The 17,333-nt window shown below is 46.1% G+C and overlaps 1 protein-coding gene across 6 annotated transcripts in view; it reads right to left on the bottom strand.

The window, feature by feature from the left end:
* Positions 1–17,333, bottom strand: part of Tnik (TRAF2 and NCK interacting kinase) — a 394,212-nt gene that overhangs the window by 78,546 nt on the left and 298,333 nt on the right. For all 6 annotated transcript variants that reach the window (XM_042678823.1, XM_042678824.1, XM_042678826.1 and 3 more), the window contains exons 11-13: positions 16,239–16,305; positions 13,093–13,297; positions 595–705 (exon numbers count right to left, since the gene is read on the bottom strand). In XM_042678823.1, the coding sequence (XP_042534757.1) occupies positions 595–705; positions 13,093–13,297; positions 16,239–16,305 (383 nt within the window). The remainder of the gene's footprint in view (positions 1–594; positions 706–13,092; positions 13,298–16,238; positions 16,306–17,333) is intronic.

The raw sequence follows: 17,333 nt of genomic DNA, 5'->3' as shown, positions 1-17,333 counted from the left end.
CACAGGCCTGGCAGCTGTGGACTGGGGTGGCTCAGTATTGTTACTACTTTACTTGGTCTTAATATACACAGTTACATTTTAAAGCTTTTCACTATTGGCTTTTCTTTATGGACTCTCTAGAATGAACTGTGTTAGAAAGTTTGAAGCTTGGTGCAGGCTGCAGTGTGGACTGCTGTCATGGTGTGCCTCTGCAGTGATCGTCCCACAGCGCCACTGGCTGGCAGCATAGGAGTCTAGTAGGGCGAGGGGCTCAGAGTCTCAGAGGCCACAGACTGCACGAGCAGAAACGCTCTTCTGAAGGGATGGAGTAGAGCTTGGCTCATTTTTCAGTTTCACTGAGAGCTTCCAATCAGATACCAGACAGAGCTGGTATCTAGAGTCAGAAGATCCAGGTGTGTCAGTGGCCTCTGACCTGGGTAGGAAGCAAGGCTCAGTGGGCGTTGCCAAAGCTGTGCATTTGACTTTTTGAACAGGTGAAGGAATAAAAACCTTGAGCGAGCAGTGCTGAGAGAAGGTGATCCACACCCAGAGCTGCCCGCTGCTGGAGTTCATGCAAGGGCCAAGGGCCATGTATGGATTCCACATGTGCTCTACCTGCTCATGCTCAGCGCGCCTCCTCTCCTCCTCCCGGCGCATCTGCTCCTCGTAGTGCCTGCGCTGCTCCCTCTCTTGCTGCTTCCGAAGCTCCTTCTCCCGCCTTTGTTGCTGTGGGCAATAAGCAGACAACCATGATGGCCCTGGACATGGGGATGCAGTAGACAAGGAGAGCAGCAGGGAGCGCTGCCACTGTGCCCATGAGCTCTTAAGGAGAGAGGCCTAACCCCTCCAGTGCTCCCTCTCCTGGGCTGTGGTGGGGAGGCACCATGGGAAGGGAGGAGATGATAGGGAGAGACTGGGGTCCTGTAGAACACTGCCATATCCCACGCAAGTGGATTTACACTGGCAGTTCCTGTGGAGTATATTTCCATGCTCTCAAACCAGGGTTAGGAAACGTCAGTGGCTTAATGGACTATTTTTCCATATCAAGTGATTTATGAGATTATTTCTTTGTGAGGTTTACATCATTCCATCATTGGGTCACAGCTTTTCAGGGCTAGAAAACATTACATTCAATACCATAGGGTGGCAGAGGGTGAACAGAACTCCCACTCAGTCACCATTCTTTCTCCTCTTGTGTCTGGAGCATTCATTCATAATATTCACTTCAACTTTTCACTCAGGTAAGACTCTTGTGCTCAGCAACCACCAACATCTTCACCTCATACAATTACCACATCATGGCAGTGGACAATGTGACAAGCACCTAAGATGGTTTTGGGTGAAGGCAGGTTGTATTATGACATAATGAAAACTTTGTTGCTTAAAAGGAAGACATAATAGGTTTGTAGAATAGTACACTGGTGCATCCTTTCAGAATGACTTCCTACCTCCTTCTAAAACTGAACTATTTAGTGAAAGCTGTCAGGAGTTAAACCAAAAAATTTTGAATTAGTGCAGAAGATACTACTAGCAAGTTCATCTCTGAGTGCAATAATTCTTGGTACTACCTGAAAAATTGTGTCTCCATGTAAAAGGTAAATCTATAACTCTTTTCGAATAAAACAGTTATGAACTTGAATTAGGCCAGACCTTTTAGGACAGCAAATGTATAATCCATCAAGTAAAGGAAAACGTTAACCAATTAAACTTTATATAAAAAGCTTTTGTTTTTCAAAGACAATAAGAAAATGAAAATAAGGTATAAACAGGGAGAAAAAATATTTGTAAGTGATATATTTGGTAAAGGACTAGAATTAGGGATGAATTCCAACCATACCTCAGTTATAAGCCAACCCAGTCATATTATTTGACTAGACATTTCAGCAGACCACATTTAGGGAGAGTGAGCACATGGAAAAATGCTCAACATCATCAGTAATTGTGAAAGTACAAATGAAGACCACAATGTTATCATAGTATACAACTACTATGAGTTACAGTATTACCAAAAAGGTAGGTAAGTGTTGATTAGAGAATGTGGGAAATTATTACATGTTTTATCTTCATCATAAAATCTGAAATAAGTCTTATCCTTCCCATTTTGTAAGAGCAAAATGAAGCACAGAGAGCTTGTTCAGGTCACATCTCTTCAAGATCATGCCCAGTAAGGACTTCAAAACCAGCAATGTGTCTCCAGCATGTAAGCTCAATTATTACAACAGATGGAAAAAAAAGAGTGATAAGTCAGAAGGGACTGGTTCTTCATTCTCTCAAAAATTTTAGGAGACGTTAAAAACTAAGCCATGTAGTTATAGCAACAGTGGTGCTCAAGGGTTAGTGCCATTCCTCATCTCTAGAGCATTTAGAACCTTGTGGGAAATGTAAAGGATTTTTCTGGTTGTTCCAGTGACTGGGGAACATGACTGGCATTTAGCACCAGGTCCAGAAATGCCAAATATCCTGCAGTGTGTAGGTATATCGCACAATTCAAAGTGTTTCCCCACATGTGTCCATGGCATCTACTTTCAGAAGGGCTACAGATCCTTTGTGTCAGATCTCTGGAGCGGCATGGGATTTCTTATTCCTCACATGTGAGCTTCAGAGGGAACTGAGCAGAGGCCCCATTCTCCATGACGCTTTACTGCATGGCCGTGAAAGCATGAGGTGCCAGGGACAGACTGGACTGTGTCCATGTCACATCAGCAAGCCATCTCTGTACAACCAGGAACCAGAGAACTTTTGTACAGATCTCTGTCACAGTCCCCGCTAAGCTAACTACAGATACTCAAAACACCCAGAACTCCCTAAGAAAGCCTTCCTGATGTAGCTCTCACCATAGCCCTCCACATCTGGTGCCTTCCAGTAACCTCTGAGCCTCAGATGTTGTCTTTTGAGACAACATCTATCATTTCCAGCTTGACAGTTGCTGTCCATTTTAAGATTATAGGAAAAGGGTGGACACTAGTTTCATGCAACCAACTGACATTACCAAACAGACCAGCATGTTCAGAATGCCTTAGACAGCTATGGGAAGAGGCAAGATGAAGCTGAAAAGCAGGGTGAGACCTCCCTGTGGAGCTAGACATGAAATCACAGGGCACTGGCAACAGAGCGAAGACAGGCTTAGCCTCCATGTGTCCCTCTGTTCCGAATGGAGACGCAGCCAAAGGACGAAAGGGTGAAAACATCTAGTATTCCAGTCACTCACCTCAACAGGGCTGGAGTGCATGCCAGTTTTGAAGTAGGAAGGCAAAATTTGGTGACAGTACGGTGTGTGGCAATGGTGATGGGGGCAGGGGGAGTTCTTGGCCAAGGGGCATGCTGGATAGCATGACAGAGAAAAGCATGAAAAGCTTGGACATGTTGGTTCCAGACAAGCAATTATTTGTTTTGCAGAAAAATAATTCAGGAGAATACGAGGCGACATCATCATCTGAGGAACCCACTGAATAATTTGCATTACAGACTCAACACAGAGACATTTCCAACATTCAACCAAGGGGACTCAGTGCCAGCACAGTGAATAAAATAATTATGTGTACGGATCTAGATCCTGGCAGGAAATAGCCATAATTTAGCTAGCATTTCAAGGTTTTTGTTTCTTTCAGTCCAACCATCAGTCTCTTAAGGAAAAAAAAATCAACGTTTTGAAGATAATAGTTGATTTTTATGTGACGGGGTTGTACATTTTCAACCTTGGTGCCAGGAATCAATACTGTTTTATAATTACATGCCATTCAGGTCCTCACACAAGGGTGGGTGGTATTGATTACAACTCAGGAGGTTCTGAACTTCCCAAGTACTGTGCAGTTTCTGAGAAAGACACTCAAAAGTGACTGCTAATTAATAATGACCTCATTCGGATCAGCCCTTGCTAACACTAACACATGGAGGCATCTGCCAGGGCTTTGCTTCCTGTGGTGAGGCTGGAAAAATAAGTTATTTCCCCAGCCTTGCAGGGCACCCTGCCAGTTTCCAGCTGCTGTGTCCCAATGTTGATGCCTTTCTGGAAAAAAGTGTTTTCTGTCGTCCTGTGTATGGGGCCGTTGAGGAGGCATATCAAAACGCATCAAGGAAAGACCAAGTCCTTGGCCTCAAGCAGACACCTTCGCAAAGCTTGGTGACTCTTGCTAGAGGTGACTCTTTGAGGGTAAGGTCTGTACTTGATTCCTGCACTGCCCTCCACCTCTCATGCAGGCCTGGTACCCAGCAGGTGCACAGAAGCAGAAACTTGGGACAGAGGAAGACAAGACAGTAGCCTCTTCAGTTTTTTTTTTTTGTGTGTGGCATTTTTCCTTCCTATCAGCTCTTCTGGCTTAAAAATGTCTACCTAATAGAAGAGAGTTGTTTTTTTTTGTTTTTGAGCATGGCTCATCAACTGTGTACTCCAGACGAAAAACTATCTCCTGCTATTCTCATACTGGGTCTGATGCCACAGATACTGGTTGCATATAGTGCAGACTGGATAAACAATGTAGGGGACAAAAGTCTTGCAGAACTTGAGACCAGACCTCTGCCCTCCTCTGCCCTTTGCTGACAACCCTCACAGGCCAGAACCAGAACATTCTTTTATGTTAAGCCCATACAAGGTTGGGAATGTTCTTCTAAAAGGTAAGTCACCTATAACAGATGTGATACTAACTTCCCATCTCAGGAAAGGTATGGAAATAAAATTAGTGTGGTAAGAGTCTAAGCTGGAAGGAATGGGAAAGAAAAGCTCAAATAGTATTTTCACATTATGTTCAAACTAAGCATAATGATACAGTTAAACAGAGACTTCTCAAAAGAAGCAGCAAAAATGGCCAATAAACACACAAAGAAATGCACCATATCCCTGCCGATAAAGGTAATGCAAATCAAAACAAGACTGAGTTTCCATCTCACCCCAGTAAGGACGGCGAGCACCAAGAACAACAACAAATAATGGAGGACGGATGAGGAAGAGAGGGAAAAAGAAATCTGTTACATACATTGTTGGTGGAAGTGCAGACTAGTGCAACCAACTCTGGAAGGTGGTTTGGAGATTCCTCAAAAAACTAAATATAGAATTACCCTGTGTCAAGCCATACCACTCTTGTGCATCTGCCTAGAACATCACAAGTCAGGATATGACAAAGACACTTGCACATCCATGTTCTCTGCTGCATTCTTCACAATAGCCAAGTTATGGAAAACAACCCAGATGCCCTGAAACCGATGAGAAAGTCAAGAAAATGTGATACATTTACACAATACAGTTCTCATCCTGAAAGAATATTATGTCATTTTCAGGGAAGGATCTAGACAAAAAGATCATGATAAATGAAGCCAAGCTCAAGAGATACATGGTGCATGTTTCTCTCAAATGTGGAAGTGAGATCGAAAATACAAACATGCATGATAACAGATACAAGGTTCCATGCAGGCACACACAAACTGACTAAAGGACAGTATATTTGGGGGGGGGTGTTCCAAAGGGGTAACTTCTCTGAACAACTAGTGTAGTCATTATCAAAACGAATACCAGAATATGGAAGCATATTTTGAGGGAGGGCACAGGAAGTGGGGCACAGGAATAGAGTGAGGAAGGGTAAGAAAATGCAGTCATTATATTCAATGTGCATGATGTAAACAATGCACTAAGAAACAATGCACTAAGTAACTTAAGTGGGAGCGGGAGGGAGAAAAAGGGGAAAAAACATGGAAGAGGCAACACTGTACATACAACAGCTTTTGGAATGGAAACTTCTTTGTACAATCACCTAATAAAAATGATGCTGTCAAAAGTATTGCTTCAACCAACTATGCTAAAATTCTTGGAGTGTTTTTGGGGAGACATTATCAGAAGTTATATACTTTAAAAGCAGGCCTTCAGTGGGGTCATCAAAGTAACCTTTTCCATGGCTGGGAGATGACTGACAGCATCTCCCCTGTGAGTTTGTTACCTTAGCTCCTCAGGAGGTCAACAGGGCCTCCTCTCATCTTTCGTCCCCCATTCATGTTCCTCAAGGATGAGTTTGGGGGGTTGCTCTGACCCTCCCCAAGATTTACATCTGGTGGAGGCTTCAAGGCTCTATTTTCAACAAAACTGGTTAATTGTAACAAGGAAATGTTGATGTTGTCTCCCTGCTTGGGGACCCCTTAAAGGTAATTTGTTTATCCCAAGTTGCCTATACAGAATATCTGTTTCCTCCATCCTGCGATAGAGGAAATAGTCCTCATGGATGCTCTTCATGAAGCTGTGAGCTATCTTTACGTCCTAAATGCTCATTAGGAATTCCAAAATAGGATGTGTTGCCTTGAACCCATGGAAGCATATGGAAAGAGATGTCAAAGAAGTTAAATGACTCTGTTTGAAAAATACTGTCAAAAGGATTCTTCAAGAGACCTCAGGATCTGCAGCCTCCATGATTCTATAAAACTATGCACTGAAGAAAGAGAGTTGAAAATGAAATTTTATGAAATAACATTGTGAAATAATGCTTTCAGTGAAACTAGGTTAGGAATAACCAAGAAAATCAAACTGACATACAGATTGCATGTGTCATTAAAAGACAAAAAGACCCTGTGAAGACCTGGATGATGGAGACAGGGATGTGGGGCCCATTCAGGCTGGCTCTGAAAATCCATCCCTTCATCCACGTAAGACCTCTGAACACAACCCAGGAACAGCAAGTGCCTTGCTCTAGGGTTTATTCCACTACAAAATGCATGTCCATGCCATTTTTAAGCTGTAGGAATTTCAGTCAAGCCACTTCAAATACATCCCTCCTTTCCCAGCCAGAATCTAGAGGCCTGGGCAGACAAAGGCACCCCTCCTCCTGCGGGACAGGCCGGTGAGAAGAAGGTCCTGGCTGCTTGGGTTCCTTATATCTATGCCAACTACACCGTCTCCTGAAACAGTGTGATGGACACATGTGACGATGACTGCTGTCAGAGCCCATGGGCCCACGCAGGCCTGGACAGTCAGCCTCCAGCTGGCCCGCTGCTCTCAGCTCTTTCCTCATTCCTGTTAAGTTATTGAAATAGTTAAGGCCCAGCAAGGAAGCAGTCGTTCTTTGCATGGAAGCTAATAATACGGGGGAATAAAGGGCAGCCCTGTGGCTGACTGGCCGGGCACTACTCACACGTCACTTTAGGTGGCCTGTAGTTAATGTGTGAGCATCTTAAAAGCCACTTCTCTGCAGGCAGGTGAGTGAGCATGCCAGGTCTTGAAATGGGAGAATTACTCTCGCTCACAGCTGAGCATTTGTGGTTGGAGAAGCAGGGAAGGTGGGGTGGCGGGGTGGCGGGGAGGGGGAGGGAATGCCACTCCAGTGAAAACCTGTCCTGATTTTCCTGTCTCCTGCTCTGCCTGCTGAACTTGCTCAAGCTGCGTTTCCTCAAGATCTCTCACCCTGGAAAGAGTTAATGCACCAAAGAAACAACCAGGCAGGCAACAGAAAACAGACTTTCCTCTGTATGTTCCGGGACTTCCTGAACTTGGTGCCAGGCACGGATCGAAACACTTGCTTGTGTATTAGCTCATTTAAATGACCAATGTTCATTATTCTGTTTTAACACTGGGCAGAGGTAAAGAGACACTGTCTTGTTCCCAAATGCAAAAGCAGCAAGTGGCAGTGCTGAGACTGGAACCTAGGCAGTCTCTTAACTGGAATGCTTTGTGCCATTCACCTTCTTGGTGAAAGAATCAGTGGTAAAGTGCTGGGTCTCTGATGCTCTGAAGTTTGCCATACAGACATAGCAGCACCTCTAGAGGGGTCTTCTTTAGATACTGGTAGGGGACAAGATGGTATGCAGCCACTTGTAGCAAAGATAGTACTATAATCACATCCTGTTGGAAATGACAGCCAGAAATAACAAATGTGAGCTTCACTTCCAGAAAGCCCTCTGGGCTTAAACAGGAAGAGCAGATTTCTCAAGGTAGCCATTGACTACCATGAGCAGGTAAGGCCAGAGCTTCTGGCAAAGCTAACAGCAGATAGAAAATCCCAGTAAAACATAAAGAAAAAGATGCCCTCAGGAAAAAGCCCTGCAAAGGAATGAGGGAATCCCAGTTTTTCAGTACTCAGGGAAGGTACATTCAGGGAAGTAAGGAAAACAGAGATTAGGAAGATGCTCTCTACTAGGAATCATTAAGATAAATCATTAAAATAAGCCAGGTGCTGGTGGGATCTGTAATCCTAGCTTCTCAGCAGGCTAAAATCTGAGGATTGTGGTTCAAAGCTAGCTTGGGCAGGAAAGTCAATGAGACTCTTCAGTTAAGTGCCAAAAAAAAGCTGGAAGGGGAACTGTGACTCAAGTGGTAGGGCATTAGTCTTGAGCAAAAAAGCTCAGGGACAGTGCTTAGGCCCTGAGTTCAAGCTCCAGGATGAGCTAGTTATCTGTTTTTGTTTTTGTCTGTTGTGGGGCTTGAACTTCAGGTCTGGGTGCTGTCCCTGAGCTCCTTTTGATCAAAGCTAGCACTCTTAACACTTTGAGCCACAGTATCACTTCCAGTTTTCTGGTGGTTAATTAGAGATAAGAGTCTCATGGACTTTCCTGCTTTGGATGGCCTTGACCCCCAGTCCTCAGGATCTCAGCCTCCTGAGTAGCTAGGATTACATGTGTGAGCCACCAGTGCTCAGCTAGCAGCTGTTTGTTCTCTGAGCTCGTCTTCTTGCTCACACTTGTCCTTCCTAAGCCTTAACACAGGACAGCAAGCAGGAAAAAAAGGTCTCAATTGTACTTTACCGTTCCACAAAACCAATGATCCCAATGTCCTTCTAATTCCCAGTTACAGCAGATAGAAGCTCATAGAAAATTCACATTTTAAATTGCTAGGCTCTATTTTGTACATCGTGTTCCATGAGTCATAGGTGAGATTCTCAGTCAAAACATAGATGGTAGAGGATAGAACCAACCTAATATATTTTAGCCGGAGTCTGTTTTTATTATTGTTACTGGGTTAGTTTTTGTTTTGCTGGTACAGGAATTTGAACCTAGGGCCTCATGCTTACTCAGCTGGTGCTCTACCTCTTGAGCCATGTCTCCATCTCATTATGCCTCATATGAGACTCTATCTCCCAAATAACAAACAAAATCAGATCTCAAATTCTGTGGATGTCAGCTTCCTAGAGCTAGGATTAAGGCATGAGCCACTAGTGTCAGGCTTGTTACTGACAAGGTTATTATGGTCTTGAAGGGCACTAAATAAAAGTGGGGTGTCTTGAATGTTTTTATCCAATTCTCTAAAAAGCAAAATTTACTCTCAGGAGATTGCTACCTCTGGGGTCAATTGGATCCATTCTTCTGATGTAAAGATCTTTCAGAAGTTAAAGACATAGAATGCTAACAGCAAGTTGAAATAAATGTACAAGCCACTGATATCATTGCACCATCAGCCCTGATGTGATTACTGCAATGTCAGCTACCCAGAAGTAGAGATTAGGAAGAGCATAGTTCAAGGTCATTTGGGAGAAAGTTATTAGTGACCCCATCTCAACCAATAAGAAGCTGGCATGCACCTGGGAGCCCACTGCAGGCACAGGCAGATGGGCCATCATATAAGGCTGTTCCAAGGCAAAATAGCAAAGGCTTATCTGAGAAATAACTAAAGCAAAAAGGCAGTTGGGGGTATGGCTCAAGTGATAGAGCAAACTGAAGGCCAAAAGCTCAACACAAATACACACACATATAAATTCTTAGGCAGAATCAAACATCGCCATGACTCCTACCACCTCCAGGGTCTCATACTTTCCCCATCACACTGTAACACTGAGAATAAGAAATAGGAATGCTTACAGCACTGAATAGCATAGAAGAGGGCCTCGTGAACTTTCCCCAGCATTGGACTGACTCACCTTAACTGACTTTAATCAAGGTCCCGGAACTTAGTTATAAATTGTACCTTATTACTGGCCAAAACCTGAATCTGCTCTCCACCACTTGGTTGGACACAAGCCACAGACATTTAAGAATACAGACACTGATTAGAACTTAGGCAAACCCACGTGGCTCCCCACAAATAGCAAAGGCTGCACAGACCTCCTCAGAATGGTGGGAGATGATGTGAGATCACCAGAGACAGACGCCCGCAGCAAACAGGCCCGAAAGGATGCCAAATTTAGTTGTCACACAGTCAAGTACCTTGAAACACAGGCCAAGGGGAGCAGACAGGGCTGGAGAGGCAGCAGGGGCAGGATGCAGGAATCTCTAGAGGCAAGGACTGTCATTATTAGAGGCTGTGAATTTATACCTGTTAAGTATTTACTATCCTTTTCTTTACAGAGCTCTAGGGCAGGGAAAAGGAGCCAAAGCTGTACAACAAACTGGTGTCTGGATCCACACTGCAAAGCTGTGTCTCCCTACATTGTCACCCCCAGAAGAAGATAGGCAGACCCCTTCCATGCCAGCCCGGACCTGGGTGCTCTGCAGGTGTATGTGTGAGCATCCAGCACTCGGCTGCTCAGGAACCTTTAGGTAGAGTGCAGGAGTTCAGGCCAGGTAAGCAATACTGAAAAGCATGCCGAGACCACGCCTTGGAGATAGAGCTCTGCAGCTGGGTCCCTGGACCTGGACCCTGCTTGATTCTCGAGCTGTGGGACCTTTAGACAGGCACTGAAATCTCCCTGATACAGCTGCCTTATCTTTAGAGCACAAGTTGTTATTGCAAGCATTAAATCAGACACTTCAGCTGACAGGCTGCACAGAGTACCTGGGAAATTACTAGTGTAGTAAAGGTACAAAGCTCAGGTATGCTGGGCATTGGCTAATGCCTGAACTTTGACTTTCTAAGAAATTATACTGTTACACTATTTGAGATCTTCCTGTAATCCTAGTTACTCTCAGGATGCTGAGATTTGAAGATCACAGTTCAAAGCCAGCCCAGGCTGATACATTCAAGTGACTTTCTTCTCCAGATCACTACTGAAAAGCTGGAAGTGGAGGTATAACTTAAGTGGAAGAGTGCCAGCCTTGAGTGAAAAAGCTAACCAGAATTTAGTAAGGCCCTGAGTTCAAATCCTGATACTGGCCAAAAAACAAAAACAAAAACAAAAACGTGGGGCCAGCACGGGAGGTTTCTAGTAGCCTGTGTGGGTAGTAGGAGGTGGCACCAGGAGACAGCTGCAGGTGCCCGAGAATCTCCTCTGGGCCTCAGAGGTGAGCGCAGGCCATGCAGATGCTGCGCACTGCTATACCTTGTGGATCACGACTTCCAACATGTCCCCACCTCCTCACTGCACCCGGCCAGGGCCTTCTGGAAGGTTTCTACCCTCCACCCAGGCCTCTCCTACCACCTGGTGAATGTCAGTGGACCGGCCAGCACAGGAGGGCTGCTGACTTCCCACTCAAGGCCCACGCTCCACACTGGCAACAGTCACACTTCTAAGTAAACACGTTGGGTGGTATGCAAGCATATACAAATGTATTAACTGAAATATGGTAGATTCCATCTCAAGTAATGTAATTCCTTGAAAGGCAAAGTCAAATACACCAAAGCAAAATACACCAAGAAACCTGGTACTTGGAAGGGGTGGGGTGGCATCAAGGAGAAGGGATAAAGAGAAGAGGGAGAATACAGTCAAGAGTCCCATATATATCCTACAAAATTAAGGGGAGGGATGGGCGAGAATGTTGAAAGCAGTGACAATGATCAAGATATACTGTGTTCATAAACTGCTTTGTTAACTGGGGGGAAAAAAGATCACAAAGAAGTCATGTTAGCACATAATCAGATGATGAATATTACAAGTCACGAAGAATATGGTCTCCAAGAAGTGAATCTGTTAACATCCTGACCTTGGACTTCTTAGCTTCCATCACTGTAAGAAATAACTTACTCTGTTTTTCAAGCCACTCAATCTATGGAATTTTATCCTAAGAGCCAGAGCTAATGGAGATGCCTACATTTATTCTTTAATTATATTATCATTTCAGAAAAAGAAATGCATTACTTAATCTTACACTGGACAGTACTTTTATCTCCCTTCTGCCGCTCAAGGAAGCCTGTGCTTCACCAGGCAGAGGAAGGAGGCCTGGGAGATGTGCTAAAGTCCTGGACAGGAGCTCAAACCCAGGTCTTTAAGACCACAAGGGCATGTCCTGATATGCACACACACAGGTCAGCAGGGCTGTGCACACCACTGGTCTTGCCTGCTGGCTGGAGGACAAACCCTGGGCACAAAGCGAGTGAGGGAAAGGCCTCTGAAGTTCTGTTCTCAGTGTTCAGGAGAGAATTAGTCAGGCCCTGCTTTTTCCATCTTCTGCTTGCCTTTCCATGATAGTCTAGAAAACACTTGCAGTGCCTCTCTCCACTTTTGAATCCTTCATTCATAAACTCACCCACTCTGCCAATACTTCTAAGGCACTTACATGTGCAAGACACTGGTGTGAACACTAGAAACACTGCGGAACAGAAGTGAGAAGACATGTTTTCTGGGGGCTTCCACTCCAGTGGGTGGGGAGATAGGAACATATACAGTGTGTGTTTCCTGGTGGTCAGACCCAGGTCCCGGTAACAAAGTAGGGGAAGGCAATAGAACACTGGAGGGAAGGGAGGGCTGCGATCATAGGTGAGGCCTCCCACAGAAGGTAATACATGATGGGAGACCAGGAGGGGTACAGACCCCTCCTCTACATTCCACATAGGGCCCCGTGCCCATCCCAGGCTCTTTGCTGTCCAGGCAGCTTGCTTCCTTTCTGTGACTCTTTCTAGAATGGTTTTCCTGAAGGGCTCCTGCTTTGGCCAGGTGGCTATCGTTAATGACATTGTAGTTACCTGCATCCGTTTCCAGAGCACTTTGAAGACATCCAGTTAGAAGCTCCTGGAATTAAGCCACACCCCATGGCAGATTGTGAACCCGCGCTCGGCCAATGGGAGCAGAGGGGCGGGGCCTGCTGGGGTAGGGGATTAAAAGGGAGCAGCCTGCCTGCTCTGAGTGCTCCCTGCCAGGCTGGAGTTGTGGCTGGCAGGGCATCCTTCTGCAGAAGGTTGCCTCCTCATTCCTGGGTGACACCCCCTCCTGGCGGGCTATCTGTAACAGGGTGTCGTCTCCTTTGCAGGCCCCGGAGCCTGGACGTTGCGATCGGTGCCCCAGTGGGCCTCCGGGTGTGGGGTGTCGGGTGTGGGGCCTCCCCCGCGCGCATCCTCACCTCCTCCAGCCTCCGACGCTGCTCCTTCTGCTCCTCGATGCGCTTCTGGCGCTCAGCCAGCAGCTGCCGCTTGTGCTCCTCGTTCTCCCGCTGCTGCTGCTCCAGCTGCTGGCGCCGCAGCGCCTCGGAGCGCTCCTTGTTGGCCAGCTGCAGCCTCAGGAAGTCCCGCCGCAGGGTGGACTCTCCTGGCAGGTTCAGGATGGAGCTGCGGGCAGGACACCAAGACGTTAGCCCGGCGCACGCCCACAGTCCTAGTCACCCAGGAGGCTGAGATCTGAGGACCCAGGTTCCAAAGCCAGCCCAAGCGGAGGCCAGTGCTCCAGCGGAGGCAACCAGAGAGCTAAGGTCTAGAACCCAAGTTTGCTAAGGAATTCAGGGCTGCTTCAGTGGGACCACAGCCAGGGATCCCTAGGCTCGCTCTCCCTCCCTCCCTCCCTCTCTCAGTAAAAGGAGGGATGGAAGGAGGGAGAGGGAATCGGAACAAATTTCATCTGCTTCACTAGTAGGGCTGCCTCAGTCCAATCTAACTGCAGATAGAAACCTATAACGCTATAGGCTTTTTGGTTCCATGTAGCCACCTACCAGAGAGATGGGGACTGGCTTCTTCTAGAAGCTTCTATCTGAAACAAATCTGCTAAGCCCAAATTTACCAACATCTGCTATGTGACAGGTGCCATGATAGGATGAGTTCTAGAAAACAGCAGCTGCCAGATAAACTGCTATTTCCAAATAATTTTCTTGTGGAGAGGCAGACCAAAGACATAATTAAAAATAATGAAATAAAATGTCAAGTATTAGTATGCTCTACAAAAGACAACGTGTGTCACACAACTTAAAAGCAGCAGTAAGGCTGGATGCCAGTGGTGCACGCCTGTAATCCTAGCTAATTAGGAGGCTGAGATCTGAGGACTGAGGTTCAAAGCCAGCCTGGACAGGAACATGTGAGACTCGTGCCTCCAATGAACCGCCAGAAAACCAGAAATGGAGCTGTGGTTCAAAGTGATTGAGTGCTAGCCTTGAGCAAAAAAGCTCAGAGATAGTGCTCAGGCCCTGAGTCCAAGCCCCAGGAGCCCCTCACACACACAGAAAAAAAGAGCAACAAGCATAGGGTGTGTGTCCAAGATTAAGGGTCCTTTCTAAATGGGCTGGGCAGGAAGAATGTTCCAGACAGAGGGAAAAGCAATGTTGAGCTCATGGTGGGAACAGGTATGGCCTTTTCCCAGGGACTGGTCCTCTGCCAGGCCTTGCAGGGTGGAGGGAGAGAAAACCTGGTACCAGATGTCAGAGAAGAGGGTGGAGCAGGGCTGGGGGCTTTCAGAGTGGAAAGCTGTCAGCACAGGCACCACACAGACAAATCCTAAACAGGACTAACAGCTGGGGTCCTGCAGCACTGGCTCTGGGCAGAAGCTTTACCCAGGACAGGGACAGTGGAGACGGAAAAAGTTCTTGGGGACAGCAGACCAGAAGATCAGAGTTGGCATTTGTGTGAGATCCTACCATATATGATGTCAAAGGCTTTGCTCAAGGCCTTCCCTAGGTGATCTTGAAGAACTCAACAAGCAGCTTCCAAAACTTCCTGCCTTAGTGAAAGGCTCCAGAACAACTCCCAAATGATGAGTCTTATGCCTACTGACTCTGGGCAAAGGTGGTAGCTTGTCAGGCAAAGTTTCCCTCACGTACACACAAGGATGCCTCTTCAATGTTAATGGGTATTGAATCAGAGCCAGGAGACCTAAGCTGTATTCCTGACTCAGTTTCTCTTTAATTCTGTCTCTCCCTCTCTATTGCTCAGTCTGTATGTGAGTGACCCGGTTACCACCCTTGAGCCGTCACCTTGTTTCTAAAATGAAATCATCCTTGTCCTTTTCCACATTGTAGAAGTTCACGAGGATTAATTAAGCGTGTCCATAAAAACAAGATGGCCCATTATGGTCGCTGTATAGTGACAAGCTGTAATTACAGCTGGCCCACTCACTCATTGACCTCTGCCATGCAGATTAGCAACTGTTGGAAAGACAGAGGCCCTAGAATCTCTAGGGAATGATCAGAGGGCTGACTTCCCCATCTGGGGAAGTGATCAAGAAACAGCACAGGACTTCTGGGGAAGCCAGCGGCGGGGCCCCAAATGTCTCTCCTATAGTTACAGTGGGGGTGGCTGATGTGGTATGTATCAGAAGGAAAGGATCCTCCTTGAGTCTTGGACCTTGGGAAATCAAAAGGCAGGTGAAGAGACTAGAACCAATGGCCTCCTAAGCCCAGTCTCACCCTCGTCTGAATCCAGCTTGTTGGGCCTAGGTGGCTGAAAAGAGACCATGTGGGCACTGTTTCATTCTAACCATGCATGGGATTGGTGGTCCCTAGCCAGGGAGCCGCTAGCAATAGGGGGACTGGTGTCCTTCTGTGGCATTTGTGTTCACTCCTTGGATGACTAGAGAATGGAGATCTATGGAGTCCAGGGAGGCATGGGCTTGTCTGCGTTCTCCTAAAACTGGCTGCACCTTTACAACGCGCAGCCCGTGGTATATATGGAAGAAAGCCTGCCACTGTGAGCCTTAATTGGGATGGGAGGAAAGTTGGAATCAAAGTCAAGCAAACCCTTGACTCTGGGGTCCAACATGTGACAACAGGAGTGGCATTTAAGTTTCTCTTTGGGTTCACCTCTAGAGTACAATTTGATTTCTTGGAAATTATTTCCCCCTGGATTGGCCTGTTCATGAAATCATGAAATCGCCACAAAGGTGGCGACCACGTGGAAGGGTTTCTCAGAAGGATAAAGTAAGGAGCAAGCACTTCAAGTCTGAAATATCTTAAGTCTCTGGCAAGTTGCAGTTTTGAGAACTTTTAGTCCCAGATGACCCAGATACTTGGGTCTTCTCCACCGTACATGTTACAGCTGTGAGAAGCCAGGATTTGAATGGAGACCATAAATCTTGGGGACAAAATAAAGAATATGCCCATTTCCCCGTTTCCCTGAGAGTCTGCCCAGGGAAACTCCCAACTTAATGAACATATGTGTGGGCAGTAAATTAAGTAAGATCACCATGAGTGGCTGCTTAAAGATGAATGTATAAATCAAAAGGAAAGTGACTTTCACCCAAGCACAATTGCAAAGGTAGGTGGATGAGGCCTGGCTTTCCAGGCCATACCTGGGCTCTCCTGAGTCGTTCTCCTCCTCTTCCTCCTCACTTCCGCTGTACTCGTACTCCGTCTCATCTGCAGGGAGATGCACAGGACATTAGTGCATGGGATGGGCAACTGACCAGGGAACCATTCCCCCTTCCTGCACAGCCTTAGGCTGCTCAGAACACCATGGCCAGTGGCAGTAGTCCTGTGAAATTACACGGAGCTGAAAAATCGCAGCCCTGGGATATGACAGCTGCTCTGACTTCCCGTTTGTGGTGAAGCCAGCGCCAAGCTCCTATGCTACCAGCCATAGAAAAAGTACAGCCTGCACAATGGTGCACAGTTCATAATACTCAATTGTAAAATGACTGCTACTGGTTTGCCTATTTACTAGACTAGACTGTTATTCATTCTTTTGTAATATACTTTATATATGGAAACCCCATGTTCTCTCATTGACCTCCCATAATCCTCTAATGGAAATGAAGATATTCAGCTGACAAGAAGGTCATGCTATGGCCAATGCCATCACATTAATAGTCAGTCTGGGCTCTGGGTTAAGGATTCAATGGAGAACTTTTCCAGCCTGAAAACCAGGCTTCCTTCCCACCCATTTAAACCAAAGGCCTACACTAAGCCCATGAAAAGAGTGATGAGAAATGAGGAAAACACAGCTGTTTCCACTGCTTAGAATGGAGGAAGGGGCAGAAGTACTGAGTATTAAAGGGCTGGGCTCTCAGGTAGGGAGACGGCAGTATAGAGAGTAGCTGGCAAAGGGCACTGCAGGCAACATGCCCAAGTGAGTAATGGGGTCATGACAGAGGAGGCCTGTCTGTGGGTAGTGAGGAGCCTTGTAGTAAAGGCAGATGTGACCTGACTGTTAACCTGTTCATGACTCTCGGTTAGTAATGATAACTTTGACAAATTCCTCAAAAGGAGTTGAAACTGCAATTTGGTTATGTCACCACCAGGAGGCAGTATGCCCATGGGGAAATCTCACACTGGCTGAAAGGCTTGTTTATACTGTTTTAAACATTAAAGAGATAATGAAGGAATGAATCCAAAGTGTGATGAGCTCAAGTGTACTTTTAAAAGAAAATCATAAGCTAGGTATGTGG

Source organism: Dipodomys spectabilis, unplaced genomic scaffold (assembly GCF_019054845.1).
Source record: "Dipodomys spectabilis isolate Male_0828 unplaced genomic scaffold, ASM1905484v1 ptg000050l, whole genome shotgun sequence".
In the NCBI taxonomy this organism is placed as follows: Eukaryota; Metazoa; Chordata; class Mammalia; order Rodentia; family Heteromyidae; genus Dipodomys; species Dipodomys spectabilis.
This window is presented reverse-complemented; position numbering and strand designations above follow the sequence as displayed.